Below are 15000 nucleotides of genomic sequence, written 5' to 3' on the forward strand. Positions count from 1 at the left end.
TGTGTGTGTGTGTGTGTGTGTGTGTGTGTGTGTATGTGTGTGTGTGTGTATGTGTGTGTGTGTGTGTGTGTGTGTGTGTGTATATGTGTGTGTGTGTGTGTGTGTGTGTTCAGGGAATGCAGAACAATCACTGAAACATGATTGAGGTGTTTGACAGTTGGTTGCAATATTTTATCTGACCTTTATTTAACCAGGCAAGTCAGTTAAGAACAAATGTTTATTTTCATGACGGCCTAGGAACAGTGGTAGACTTCCTGTTCAGGGACAGAACGACAGATTTTGTACCTTGTCAGCTCAGCGATTCGATCTTGCAACCTTTGGGTTACTAGTCCAACGCTCTAACCACTAGTCTACCTGCCTCTAACCACTAGGCTACCTGCCTCTAACCACTAGGCTACCTGCCTCTAACAACTAGGCTACCTGCCTCTAACCACTAGGCTACCTGCCTCTAACCACTAGGCTACCTGCCTCTAACCACTAGGCTACCTGCCTCTAACCACTAGGCTACCTGCCTCTAACCACTAGGCTACCTGCCTCTAACAACTAGGCTACCTGCCTCTAACCACTAGGCTACCTGCCTCTAACCACTAGGCTACCTGCCTCTAACCACTAGGCTACTTGCCTCTAACCACTAGGCTACCCTGCCTTTAACCACTAGTCTACCTGCCTCTAACCACTAGGCTACCCAGCCTCTAACCACTAGGCTACCCTGCCTCTAACCACTAGGCCACACTGCCTCTAAACACTAGGCTACGCTGCCTCTAACCACCAGGCAAGGCTTCCTCTAACCACTAGGCTACCCTGCCTCTAACCACTAGGCTACCCTGCCTCTAACCACTAGGCTACCTGCCTCTAACCACTAGGCTACCCTCCCTCTAACCACTAGGCTACGCTGCCTCTAACCACTAGGCTACCTGCCTCTAACCATTAGGCTACCCTGCCTCTAACCACTAGGCTACGCTGCCTCTAACCACTAGACTACGCTGCCTCTAACCACTAGGCTACCCTGACTCTAACCACTAGGCCACGCTGCCTCTAACCACTAGGCTACCCTGCCTCTAACCACTAGGCTACCTGCCTCTAACCACTAGGCTACCCTGGCTCTAACCACTAGGCTACCCTGACTCTAACCACTAGGCTACCGTGACTCTAACCACTAGGCTACCCTGCCTCTAACCACTAGGCTACGCTGCCTCTAACCACTAGGCTACGCTGCCTCTAACCACTAGGCTACCCTGCCTCTAACCACTAGGCTACCTGCCTCTAACCACTAGGCTACCCTGCCTCTAACCACTAGGCTACCTGCCTCTAACCACTAGGGTACCCTGCCTCTAACCACTAGGCTACGCTGCCTCTAACCACTAGGCTACGCTGCCTCTAACCACTAGGCTACCCCGCCTCTAACCACTAGGCTACCCTGCCTCTAACCACTAGGCTACCTGTCTCTAACCACTAGGCTACCTGCCTCTAACCACTAGGCTACCTGTCTCTAAGCACTAGGCTACCCTGCCTCTAACCACTAGGCTACCCTGCCTCTAACCACTAGGCTACCCCGCCTCTAACCACTAGGCTACCTGCCTCTAACCACTAGGCTACCTGCCTCTAACCACTAGGCTACCTGTCTCTAACCACTAGGCTACCTGCCTCTAACCACTAGGCTACCCTGCCTCTAACCACTAGGCTACCCTGCCTCTAACCACTAGGCTACCTACCTCTAACCACTAGGCTACCCTGCCTCTAACCACTAGGCTACCCTGCCTCTAACCACTAGGCTACCTGCCTCTAACCACTAGGCTACCCCGCCTCTAACCACTAGGCTACCTGCCTCTAACCACTAGGCTACCTGCCTCTAACCACTAGGCTACCTGTCTCTAACCACTAGGCTACCTGCCTCTAACCACTAGGCTACGCTGCCTCTAACCACTAGGCTACCCTGCCTCTAACCACTAGGCTACCCTGCCTCTAACCACTAGGCTACCTACCTCTAACCACTAGGCTACCTGCCTCTAACCACTAGGCTACCTGCCTCTAACCACTAGGCTACCTGCCTCTAACAACTAGGCTACCTGCCTCTAACCACCAGGCTACGCTGCCTCTAACCACTAGGCTACCCTGCCTCTAACCACTAGGCTACCCTGCCTCTAACCACTAGGCCACACTGCCTCTAAACACTAGGCTACGCTGCCTCTAACCAACAGGCAAGGCTTCCTCTAACCACTAGGCTACCCTGCCTCTAACCACTAGGCTACCCTGCCTCTAACCACTAGGCTACCTGCCTCTAACCACTAGGCTACCCTCCCTCTAACCACTAGGCTACGCTGCCTCTAACCACTAGGCTACGCTGCCTCTAACCATTAGGCTACCCTGCCTCTAACCACTAGGCTACGCTGCCTCTAACCACTAGGCTACGCTGCCTCTAACCACTAGGCTACCCTGCCTCTAACCTCTAGGCCACGCTGCCTCTAACCACTAGGCTACCCTGCCTCTAACCACTAGGCTACCCTGCCTCTAACCACTAGGCTACCCCGCCTCTAACCACTAGGCTACCCTGCCTCTAACCACTAGGCTACTCTGCCTCTAACCACTAGGCTACCCTGCCTCTAACCACTAGGCTACCTGCCTCTAACCACTAGGCTACCTGTCTCTAACCACTAGGCTACCTGCATCTAACCACTAGGCTACCTGCCTCTAACCACTAGGCTACCCCGCCTCTAACCACTAGGCTACCCTGTCTCTAACCACTAGGCTACCCTGTCTCTAACCACTAGGCTACCTGCATCTAACCACTAGGCTACCTGTCTCTAACCACTAGGCTACCTGCATCTAACCACTAGGCTACCTGCCTCTAACCACTAGGCTACCCCGCCTCTAACCACTAGGCTACCCTGCCTCTAACCACTAGGCTACCTGCATCTAACCACTAGGCTACCTGCCTCTAACCACTAGGCTACCTGCCTCTAACCACTAGGCTACCTGCATCTAACCACTAGGCTACCTGCCTCTAACCACTAGGCTACCTGCCTCTAACGACTAGGCTACCTGCCTCTAACCACTAGGCTACCTGCCTCTAACCACTAGGCTACCTGTCTACACTAGGCTACCTGCCTCTAACCACTAGGCTACCTGCCTCTAACCACTAGGCTACCTGTCTCTAACCACTAGGCTACCTGCCTCTAACCACTAGGCTACGCTGCCTCTAACCACTAGGCTACCCTGCCTCTAACCACTAGGCTACCCTGCCTCTAACCACTAGGCTACCCCGCCTCTAACCACTAGGCTACCCTGCCTCTAACCACTAGGCTACTCTGCCTCTAACCACTAGGCTACCCTGCCTCTAACCACTAGGCTACCTGCCTCTAACCACTAGGCTACCTGCCTCTAACCACTAGGCTACCTGTCTCTAACCACTAGGCTACCTGCCTCTAACCACTAGGCTACGCTGCCTCTAACCACTAGGCTACCCTGCCTCTAACCACTAGGCTACCCCTGCCTCTAACCACTAGGCTACCTACCTCTAACCACTAGGCTACCTGCTCTAACCACTAGGCTACCTGCCTCTAACCACTAGGCTACCTGCCTCTAACAACTAGGCTACCTGCCTCTAACCACCAGGCTACGCTGCCTCTAACCACTAGGCTACCCTGCCTCTAACCACTAGGCTACCCTGCCTCTAACCACTAGGCCACACTGCCTCTAAACACTAGGCTACGCTGCCTCTAACCAACAGGCAAGGCTTCCTCTAACCACTAGGCTACCCTGCCTCTAACCACTAGGCTACCCTGCCTCTAACCACTAGGCTACCTGCCTCTAACCACTAGGCTACCCTCCCTCTAACCACTAGGCTACGCTGCCTCTAACCACTAGGCTACGCTGCCTCTAACCATTAGGCTACCCTGCCTCTAACCACTAGGCTACGCTGCCTCTAACCACTAGGCTACGCTGCCTCTAACCACTAGGCTACCCTGCCTCTAACCTCTAGGCCACGCTGCCTCTAACCACTAGGCTACCCTGCCTCTAACCACTAGGCTACCCTGCCTCTCATCTAACCACTAGGCTACCTGCCTCTAACCACTAGGCTACCCCGCCTCTAACCACTAGGCTACCCTGCCTCTAACCACTAGGCTACCTGTCTCTAACCACTAGGCTACCTGCATCTAACCACTAGGCTACCTGCCTCTAACCACTAGGCTACTTGCCTCTAACCACTAGGCTACCCTGCCTTTAACCACTAGTCTACCTGCCTCTAACCACTAGGCTACCCAGCCTCTAACCACTAGGCTACCTACCTCTAACCACTAGGCTACCTGCCTCTAACCACTAGGCTACCTGCCTCTAACCACTAGGCTACCTGCCTCTAACAACTAGGCTACCTGCCTCTAACCACCAGGCTACGCTGCCTCTAACCACTAGGCTACCCTGCCTCTAACCACTAGGCTACCCTGCCTCTAACCACTAGGCCACACTGCCTCTAAACACTAGGCTACGCTGCCTCTAACCACCAGGCAAGGCTTCCTCTAACCACTAGGCTACCCTGCCTCTAACCACTAGGCTACCCTGCCTCTAACCACTAGGCTACCTGCCTCTAACCACTAGGCTACCCTCCCTCTAACCACTAGGCTACGCTGCCTCTAACCACTAGGCTACCTGCCTCTAACCATTAGGCTACCCTGCCTCTAACCACTAGGCTACGCTGCCTCTAACCACTAGACTACGCTGCCTCTAACCACTAGGCTACCCTGACTCTAACCACTAGGCCACGCTGCCTCTAACCACTAGGCTACCCTGCCTCTAACCACTAGGCTACCTGCCTCTAACCACTAGGCTACCCTGGCTCTAACCACTAGGCTACCCTGACTCTAACCACTAGGCTACCGTGCCTCTAACCACTAGGCTACCCTGCCTCTAACCACTAGGCTACGCTGCCTCTAACCACTAGGCTACGCTGCCTCTAACCACTAGGCTACCCTGCCTCTAACCACTAGGCCACGCTGCCTCTAACCACTAGGCTACCCTGCCTCTAACCACTAGGCTACCTGCCTCTAACCACTAGGGTACCCTGCCTCTAACCACTAGGCTACGCTGCCTCTAACCACTAGGCTACGCTGCCTCTAACCACTAGGCTACCCCGCCTCTAACCACTAGGCTACCCTGCCTCTAACCACTAGGCTACCTGTCTCTAACCACTAGGCTACCTGCCTCTAACCACTAGGCTACCTGTCTCTAAGCACTAGGCTACCCTGCCTCTAACCACTAGGCTACCCTGCCTCTAACCACTAGGCTACCCCGCCTCTAACCACTAGGCTACCTGCCTCTAACCACTAGGCTACCTGCCTCTAACCACTAGGCTACCTGCCTCTAACCACTAGGCTACCCTGCCTCTAACCACTAGGCTACCCTGCCTCTAACCACTAGGCTACCTACCTCTAACCACTAGGCTACCCTGCCTCTAACCACTAGGCTACCCTGCCTCTAACCACTAGCTACCTGCCTCTAACCACTAGGCTACCCCGCCTCTAACCACTAGGCTACCTGCCTCTAACCACTAGGCTACCTGCCTCTAACCACTAGGCTACCTGTCTCTAACCACTAGGCTACCTGCCTCTAACCACTAGGCTACGCTGCCTCTAACCACTAGGCTACCCTGCCTCTAACCACTAGGCTACCCTGCCTCTAACCACTAGGCTACCTACCTCTAACCACTAGGCTACCTGCCTCTAACCACTAGGCTACCTGCCTCTAACCACTAGGCTACCTGCCTCTAACAACTAGGCTACCTGCCTCTAACCACCAGGCTACGCTGCCTCTAACCACTAGGCTACCCTGCCTCTAACCACTAGGCTACCCTGCCTCTAACCACTAGGCCACACTGCCCTCTAAACACTAGGCTACGCTGCCTCTAACCAACAGGCAAGGCTTCCTCTAACCACTAGGCTACCCTGCCTCTAACCACTAGGCTACCTGCCTCTAACCACTAGGCTACCCTCCCTCTAACCACTAGGCTACGCTGCCTCTAACCACTAGGCTACGCTGCTCTAACCATTAGGCTACCCTGCCTCTAACCACTAGGCTACGCTGCCTCTAACCACTAGGCTACGCTGCCTCTAACCACTAGGCTACCCTGCCTCTAACCTCTAGGCCACGCTGCCTCTAACCACTAGGCTACCCTGCCTCTAACCACTAGGCTACCCTGCCTCTAACCACTAGGCTACCCCGCCTCTAACCACTAGGCTACCCTGCCTCTAACCACTAGGCTACTCTGCCTCTAAACCACTAGGCTACCCTGCCTCTAACCACTAGGCTACCTGCCTCTAACCACTAGGCTACCTGTCTCTAACCACTAGGCTACCTGCATCTAACCACTAGGCTACCGCCTCTAACCACTAGGCTACCCCGCTCTAACCACTAGGCTACCCTGTCTCTAACCACTAGGCTACCCTGTCTCTAACCACTAGGCTACCTGCATCTAACCACTAGGCTACCTGTCTCTAACCACTAGGCTACCTGCATCTAACCACTAGGCTACCTGCCTCTAACCACTAGGCTACCCCGCCTCTAACCACTAGGCGAACCCTGCCTCTAACCACTAGGCTACCTGTCTCTAACCACTAGGCTACCTGCATCTAACCACTAGGCTACCTGTCTCTAACCACTAGGCTACCTGCATCTAACCACTAGGCTACCTGTCTCTAACCACTAGGCTACCTGCATCTAACCACTAGGCTACCTGCCTCTAACCACTAGGCTACCTGCCTCTAACCACTAGGCTACCTGCATCTAACCACTAGGCTACCTGCCTCTAACCACTAGGCTACCTGCCTCTAACCACTAGGCTACCTGCCTCTAACCACTAGGCTACCTGCCTCTAACCACTAGGCTACCTGTCTCTAACCACTAGGCTACCTGCCTCTAACCACTAGGCTACCTGCCTCTAACCACTAGGCTACCTGTCTCTAACCACTAGGGCTACCTGCCTCTAACCACTAGGCTAACGCTGCCTCTAACCACTAGGCTACCCTGCCTCTAACCACTAGGCTACCCTGCCTCTAACCACTAGGCTACCCCGCCTCTAACCACTAGGCTACCCTGCCTCTAACCACTAGGCTACTCTGCCTCTACCACTAGGCTACCCTGCCTCTAACCACTAGGCTACCTGCCTCTAACCACTAGGCTACCTGCCTCTAACCACTAGGCTACCTGTCTCTAACCACTAGGCTACCTGCCTCTAACCACTAGGCTACGCTGCCTCTAACCACTAGGCTACCACTGCCTCTAACCACTAGGCTACCCTGCCTCTAACCACTAGGCTACCTACCTCTAACCACTAGGCTACCTGCCTCTAACCACTAGGCTACCTGCCTCTAACCACTAGGCTACCTGCCTCTAACAACTAGGCTACCTGCCTCTAACCACCAGGCTACGCTGCCTCTAACCACTAGGCTACCCTGCCTCTAACCACTAGGCTACCCTGCCTCTAACCACTAGGCCACACTGCCTCTAAACACTAGGCTACGCTGCCTCTAACCAACAGGCAAGGCTTCCTCTAACCACTAGGCTACCCTGCCTCTAACCACTAGGCTACCCTGCCTCTAACCACTAGGCTACCTGCCTCTAACCACTAGGCTACCCTCCCTCTAACCACTAGGCTACGCTGCCTCTAACCACTAGGCACGCTGCCTCTAACCATTAGGCTACCCCTGCCTCTAACCACTAGGCTACGCTGCTCTAACCACTAGGCTACGCTGCCTCTAACCACTAGGCTACCCTGCCTCTAACCTCTAGGCCACGCTGCCTCTAACCACTAGGCTACCCTGCCTCTAACCACTAGGCTACCCTGCCTCTAACCACTAGGCTACCCCGCCTCTAACCACTAGGCTACCCTGCCTCTAACCACTAGGCTACTCTGCCTCTAACCACTAGGCTACCCTGCCTCTAACCACTAGGCTACCTGCCTCTAACCACTAGGCTACCTGTCTCTAACCACTAGGCTACCTGCATCTAACCACTAGGCTACCTGCCTCTAACCACTAGGCTACCCCGCCTCTAACCACTAGGCTACCCTGTCTCTAACCACTAGGCTACCCTGTCCTCTAACCACTAGGCTACCTGCATCTAACCACTAGGGCTACCTGTCTCTAACCACTAGGCTACCTGCATCTAACCACTAGGCTACCTGCCTCTAACCACTAGGGCTTACCACCGCTCTAACCACTAGCTACCCTGCCGCTAACCACTAGGCTACCTGTCTCTAACCACTAGGCTACTGCATCTAACCACTAGGCTACCTGTCCTCTAACCACTAGGCTACCTGCATCTAACCACTAGGCTACCTGTCTCTAACCACTAGGCTACCTGCATCTAACCACTAGGCTACCTGCCTCTAAACCACTAGGCTACCTGCCTCTAACCACTTAGGCTACCTGCAATCTAACACTAGGCTACCTGCCTCTAACCACTAGGCTACCTGCCTCTAACCACTAGGCTACCTGCCTCTAACCACTAGGCTACCTGCCTCTAACCACTAGGGCTACCTGTCTCTAACCACTAGGCTACCTGCCTCTAACCACTAGGCTACCTGCCTCTAACCACTAGGCTACCTGTCTCTAACCACTAGGCTACCTGCCTCTAACCACTAGGCTACGCTGCCTCTAACCACTAGGCTACCCTGCCTCTAACCACTAGGCTACCCTGCCTCTAACCACTAGGCTACCCCGCCTCTAACCACTAGGCTACCCTGCCTCTAACCACTAGGCTACTCTGCCTCTAACCACTAGGCTACCCTGCCTCTAACCACTAGGCTACCTGCCTCTAACCACTAGGCTACCTGTCTCTAACCACTAGGCTACCTGTCTCTAACCACTAGGCTACCTGCATCTACCACTAGGCTACCTGTCTCTAACCACTAGGCTACCTGCCTCTAACCACTAGGCTACCCCGCCTCTAACCACTAGGCTACCTGCCTCTAACCACTAGGCTACCTGTCTAACCACTAGGCTACCTGTCTAACCACTAGGCTACCTGTCTCTAACCACTAGGCTACCCTGCCTCTAACCACTAGGCTACCTGCCTCCCCAGATAAAGGACCAGTGGTGGTGTCGCTGAGAGGTCAGAGGTTAGAGGTTCAGGGAGTTAAAGGTCAGAACAGGGTTGTACGTACCCGCCGGTGGTGGGCCTGTCCCATTCGTCGTCGCTGAGGCCCAGGTCTGCCAGGACGTTGTGTCTCTGGCGGGTGCTGACGGGAGACAGGCTGCCTTGGCTGGGCTTGGCGTTCCTCCACTCATGGCTGTGGAAGCTGTAGCCAGACGCCTGGAAACCTGGGGCTGGGACGGGATACACACACACACCACAAGACTACGTTAGCCCACGGAGCTAAAGCCTAGAGCTAACACAGTCGGTTCAGCTGTCAGGCAAGTCTCCTCCTCACATCAGCATCATTCATAGTTCATAGGTCAAAACCCTCCACTACATCTCCACTGTATGGACCTGACGTGCTACCTGTCATTGAACGTGATAATGTAGTAACAACGTCTTGGTGAATGGATCTACCTGCCATTGAACGTGATAATGTAGTACGTCTTGGTGAATGGATCTACCTGCCATTGAACGTGATAATGTAGTACAACGTCTTGGTGAATGGATCTACCTGTCATTGAACGTGATAATGTGGTACAACATCTTGGTGAATGGATCTACCTGTCATTGAACGTGATAATGTAGTACAACGTGATTCTCTCTCTCTCTCTCTCTCTCTCTCTCTGTCTCTGTCTCTGTCTCTCTCCCTCTCTCTCTCTCTCTCTTTCTGGTCTGATATTGAGTTAAACAAAGACATCTGACTGTTTGGCTGCAGCAACTCTATTCTGCTGCTGTGTTTCATCAATAATGTAGAGCTGGTGGAGTTTCTATTCCTTGTGTGTGATCCAGCTCTACCGGTGGAAACATCTATGCATATGAATTTTCTCATCATAGTAAATCTCCTAATAGGATCAGCATATATAGTACACTACTTTAGACCAGAGCCCTATTCCCTATATAGTACACTACTTTAGACCAGAGCCCTATTCCCTATATAGTACACTACTTTAGTCCAGAGCCCTATTGCCTATATAGTACACTACTTTAGACCAGAGCCCTATTCCCTATATAGTGCACTACTTTAGACCAGAGCCCTATTCCCTATATAGTACACTACTTTAGACCAGAGCCCTATTCCCTATATAGTGCACTACTTTAGACCAGATCCCTATTCCCTATATAGTGCACTACTTTAGACCAGAGCCCTATTCCCTATATAGTACACTACTTTAGACCAGAGCCCTAGTCCCTTTATAGTACACTACTTTAGACCAGAGCCCTATTCCCTATATAGTACACTACTTTAGACCAGAGCCCTATTCCCTATATAGAACACTACTTTAGACCAGAGCCCTATTCCCTATATAGTACACTACTTTAGTCCAGAGCCCTATTCCCTATATAGTACACTACTTTAGACCAGGGCCCTATTCCATAGAAAGTGCACTACTTTAGACCAGAACCCTATGTGTGTGTTTGCGCTTGTAGTGTGTGTGTGTGTGTGTGTGTGTTCTCTCCCTCGGCAGGGTGATTATAGTTAACTAAGAGGCCTTACTGTGTGGGGAGGAGACTAATTGTAAATCCAACACATCATTGCTGTGGGGATCATTCTATCATTATAATGGTTAAGGGCATCCCTAGATCCATTAGCCAATCATTTCCTACTCAGTAGAAGAAAAAAATTAGAATGGTCTTCCAGCCAATCCCCACGTCGCCTCGCCCACAGCTGTATAACGCATAATGAATGCTCTGATATAAATTACCCTCTAGGAATCAGGAAGGATGTATTGGCAACGTGAGTTGTATTCTCTAAAGTCTATGGTATTGGACTACTGCCGTGGATGTTGCTATGGTGATGGCCAGTAATGGTTTGTTTTATCAGTATTGTTTGGCCTTTCTAGGGAGTTTTTCCTAGCCACCATGCTTCTACACCTGCATTGCTTGCTGTTTGGGGTTTTAGGCTGGGTTTCTGTACAGCACTTTGAGATATCAGCTGATGTACGAAGGGCTATATAAATACATTTGATATTGTGTTTTTGGACACTCTGTCTGTCCCTCAATGTCTGTAACTGTCAGGTACACAAGTGCCACATATGTATGTACACACGCACGCACGCACGCACGCACGCACACACTCTCTCTCTTTCTTTCCTCTCACCCTGGGTGTTGAAGGTGGTGTCTATGGCCGAGCCGTCCCAGGACTCCACGGCTGAGTCCACAGAGGGGATGGTGGTGGAGTAGAGGTCAGAGAGCTTCCCAAGTTTCTGGCTCTCTGCCTGGTTTCCCAGCCCTGCCTCGTCCTCCACATCACTCAGCATCACATCACTGAGATGACCAGACACCGACGGCTGCTTGGGACTGGCCACTAGAGGAGGGAGGGAGAGGGAGGGGGAGAGAGAATATGAGAATATGAGATGGGGGAGAGAGGGAGAGAGATGGGGAAGAGAGAGAGAGAGAGAGAGAGAGAGAGAGAGAGATGGGGGAGAGAGGGAGAGAGAGAGAGAGACAGAGAGAGATGGGGGAGAGAGACAGAGACAGAGACAGAGAGAGAGAGAGAGAGAGACAGAGAGAGAGAGAGAGAGAGAGAGAGACATGGGGGATAGAGGGAGAGAGAGAGAGAGAGAGAGACGGGGAGAGAGACAGAGAGACAGAGAGAGAGAGAGAGAGAGAGAGAGAGAGAGAGAGAGACGGGGGAGAGAGAGAGAGAGAGAGAGAGAGAGAGAGAGAGAGAGAGAGAGAGAGAGAGAGAGAGAGAGAGAGAGAGAGAGAGAGAGAGAGAGAGAGAGAGAGAGAGAGAGAGAGAGAGAGAGAGAGAGAGAGAGAGAGAGAGAGAGAGAGAGAGAGAAAGAGAGAGAGAGAGAGAGAGAGAGAGAGAGAGAGAGGGAAAGAGACATGCAGAGGAAGAAATGCTAACGAAATCTGTTATTTTCCCTCACAGCCATTTCCAGACGACTTCTAAATCAATCTCACTGTAGTTCAGCAGAAATAAGCCCAGCTCGAGATAAGAGCAAATTGTCTTCTGTATCTGCAGTAAATTCTATGTATTGAATCCATTTGGCAGCCTAAACCAACCCAACAAGTGTTCTGGGAATAGGGAGACCGTGTTGAAATACTACTTCATCCACTGTGATGAGGTGTGTACAGCGTTGATATGGGTGATGTGTGCGTGAGCGGGTGTGTGTGTGTGTTTAGGTGTGTTTATGTGTGTGTGTGTGTGTTTAAGTGTGTGTGTGTGTGTGTTTAGGTGTGTGTGTGTGTGTGTGTGTTTAGGTGTGTGTGTGTGTGTTCAGGTGTGTGTGTGTGTGTGTGTGTGTGTTTAGGTGTGTGTGTGTGTTTAGGTGTGTGTGTGTGTGTGTGTGTGTGTTTAGGTGTGTGTGTGTGTTTAGGTGTGTGTGTGTGTGTGTGTTTAGGTGTGTGTGTGTGTGTTTAGATGGGTGATGTGTGTGTGTTTAGGTGTGTTTAGGTGTGTGTGTGTGTGTGTGTTTAGGTGTGTGTGTGTGTGTGTGTTTAGGTGTGTGTGTGTGTTTAGGTGTGTGTGTGTTTAGGTGTGTGTGTGTTTAGGTGTGTGTGTGTTTACGTGGGTGTGTGTGTGTTTAGGTGTGTGTTTAGGTGTGTTTATGTGTGTATGTGTGTTTATGTGTGTGTGTGTGTTTAGGTGTGTGTGTGTGTGTTTAGGTGTGTGTGTGTGTTTAGGTGTGTGTGTATGTGTTTAGGTGTGTGTGTGTGTGTTTAGGTGTGTGTGTATGTGTTTAGGTGTGTGTGTGTTTAGGTGTGTTTGTGTGTGTTTAGGTGTGTGTGTGTGATTAGGTGTGTGTGTGTTTAGATGTGTGTGTGTTTAGGTGTGTGTTTAGGTGTGTGTGTGTGTGTGTGTGTGTTTAGGTGTGTGTGTGTTTAGGTGTGTGTTTAGGTGTGTGTGTGTGTGTACATGGTACAGTCCAGCACAGCATAGATAACTAACGTGTTAGGGTACAGTACATTGTTATGTAGCTGTATGTACAACATGGTTCCCTGAACCTTGACCCCAGTGAGTGCTCTGTTTGTACTATGTCATGTGTGACGGTCTTTTACCCCAGTGAGTGCTCTGTTTGTACTATGTCATGTGTGACGGTCTTTGACCCCAGTGAGTGCTCTGTTTGTACTATGTCATGTGTGACGGTCTTTGACCCCAGTGAGTGCTCTGTTTGTACTATGTCGTGTGTGACGGTCTTTGACCCCAGTGAGTGCTCTGTTTGTACTATGTCGTGTGTGACGGTCTTTGACCCCAGTGAGTGCTCTGTTTGTACTATGTCGTGTGTGACGGTCTTTGACCCCAGTGAGTGCTCTGTTTGTACTATGTCGTGTGTGACGGTCTTTTACCCCAGTGAGTGCTCTGTTTGTACTATGTCGTGTGTGACGGTCTTTGACCCCAGTGAGTGCTCTGTTTGTACTATGTCGTGTGTGACGGTCTTTGACCCCAGTGAGTGCTCTGTTTGTACTATGTCGTGTGTGACGGTCTTTGACCCCAGTGAGTGCTCTGTTTGTACTATGTCGTGTGTGACGGTCTTTGACACCAGTGAGTGCTCTGTTTGTACTATGTCGTGTGTGACGGTCTTTGACCCCAGTGAGTGCTCTGTTTGTACTATGTCGTGTGTGACGGTCTTTGACCCCAGTGAGTGCTCTGTTTGTACTATGTCATGTGTGACGGTCTTTGACCCCAGTGAGTGCTCTGTTTGTACTATGTCATGTGTGACGGTCTTTGACCCCAGTGAGTGCTCTGTTTGTACTATGTCATGTGTGATGGTCTTTGACCCCAGTGAGTGCTCTGTTTGTACTATGTCATGTGTGACGGTCTTTTACCCCAGTGAGTGCTCTGTTTGTACTATGTCATGTGTGATGGTCTTTTACCCCAGTGAGTGCTCTGTTTGTACTATGTCATGTGTGACGGTCTTTGACCCCAGTGAGTGCTCTGTTTGTACTATGTCATGTGTGACGGTCTTTGACCCCAGTGAGTGCTCTGTTTGTACTATGTCATGTGTGATGGTCTTTTACCCCAGTGAGTGCTCTGTTTGTACTATGTCATGTGTGATGGTCTTTTACCCCAGTGAGTGCTCTGTTTGTACTATGTCATGTGTGACGGTCTTTGACCCCAGTGAGTGCTCTGTTTGTACTATGTCATGTGTGACGGTCTTTGACCCCAGTGAGTGCTCTGTTTGTACTATGACACAACATAAAGGTCACGTTAACTGACTGATGTTATCTCCTAGGACACAACATAAAGGTCACGTTAACTGACTGATATTATCTCCTAGGACACAACATAAAGGTCACGTTAACTGACTGATGTTATCTCCTAGGACACAACATAAAGGTCACGTTAACTGACTGATATTATCTCCTAGGACACAACATAAAGGTCACGTTAACTGACTGATATTATCTCCTAGGACACAACAAAGGTCACGTTAACTGACTGATGTTATCTCCTAGAACACAACATGAAGGTCACGTTAACTGACTGATATTATCTCACAGAACAAAGCGTATCAGATCTCCTGAGTCTGTGATGACCTCAGACCTTATTTTCAGCGTTTATCCTGAACCCCCCATTCTTCTCCCCCCGTTAGAAGGAATGGCTGAACCAAACAGAGGGAGAAGATAACGACTCATTTCTGTTCTTTAGTACTACAAGCTGGCGAGCTCTGTGTGTACGGTCCTTGGCCTCTGTATGTGTGTGCGTGTGTGTGTATACTGTCTGTACGGTCCTTGGCCTCTGTATGTGTGTGTGTGGTGCGTGTGTGTGTGTGTGTATGTGTGTGTGTGTGTGTACTGTCTGTACGGTCCTTGGCCTCTGTGTCTGTGTGTGTGTGTGTGTGTCTGTCTGTGTGTATGTGTCTGTGTCTGTGTGTGTGTGTGTGTGTCTGTGGCTGTGTGTGTGTGTGTCTGTGTCTGTGT

At 51.2% G+C, this 15000-nt stretch overlaps 1 protein-coding gene across 1 annotated transcript in view; it reads right to left on the minus strand.

Moving 5' to 3' along the window:
• Positions 1-15000, minus strand: part of grip1 (glutamate receptor interacting protein 1) — a 253128-nt gene that overhangs the window by 22370 nt on the left and 215758 nt on the right. The window contains 2 exon segments of the mRNA XM_031815294.1: positions 9155-9317; positions 11228-11434. Of these exon segments, the coding sequence (XP_031671154.1) occupies positions 9155-9317; positions 11228-11434 (370 nt within the window).

The sequence above is a fragment of the Oncorhynchus kisutch genome, unplaced genomic scaffold (assembly GCF_002021735.2).
Source record: "Oncorhynchus kisutch isolate 150728-3 unplaced genomic scaffold, Okis_V2 Okis09a-Okis19a_hom, whole genome shotgun sequence".
Lineage (NCBI taxonomy): Eukaryota > Metazoa > Chordata > Actinopteri > Salmoniformes > Salmonidae > Oncorhynchus > Oncorhynchus kisutch.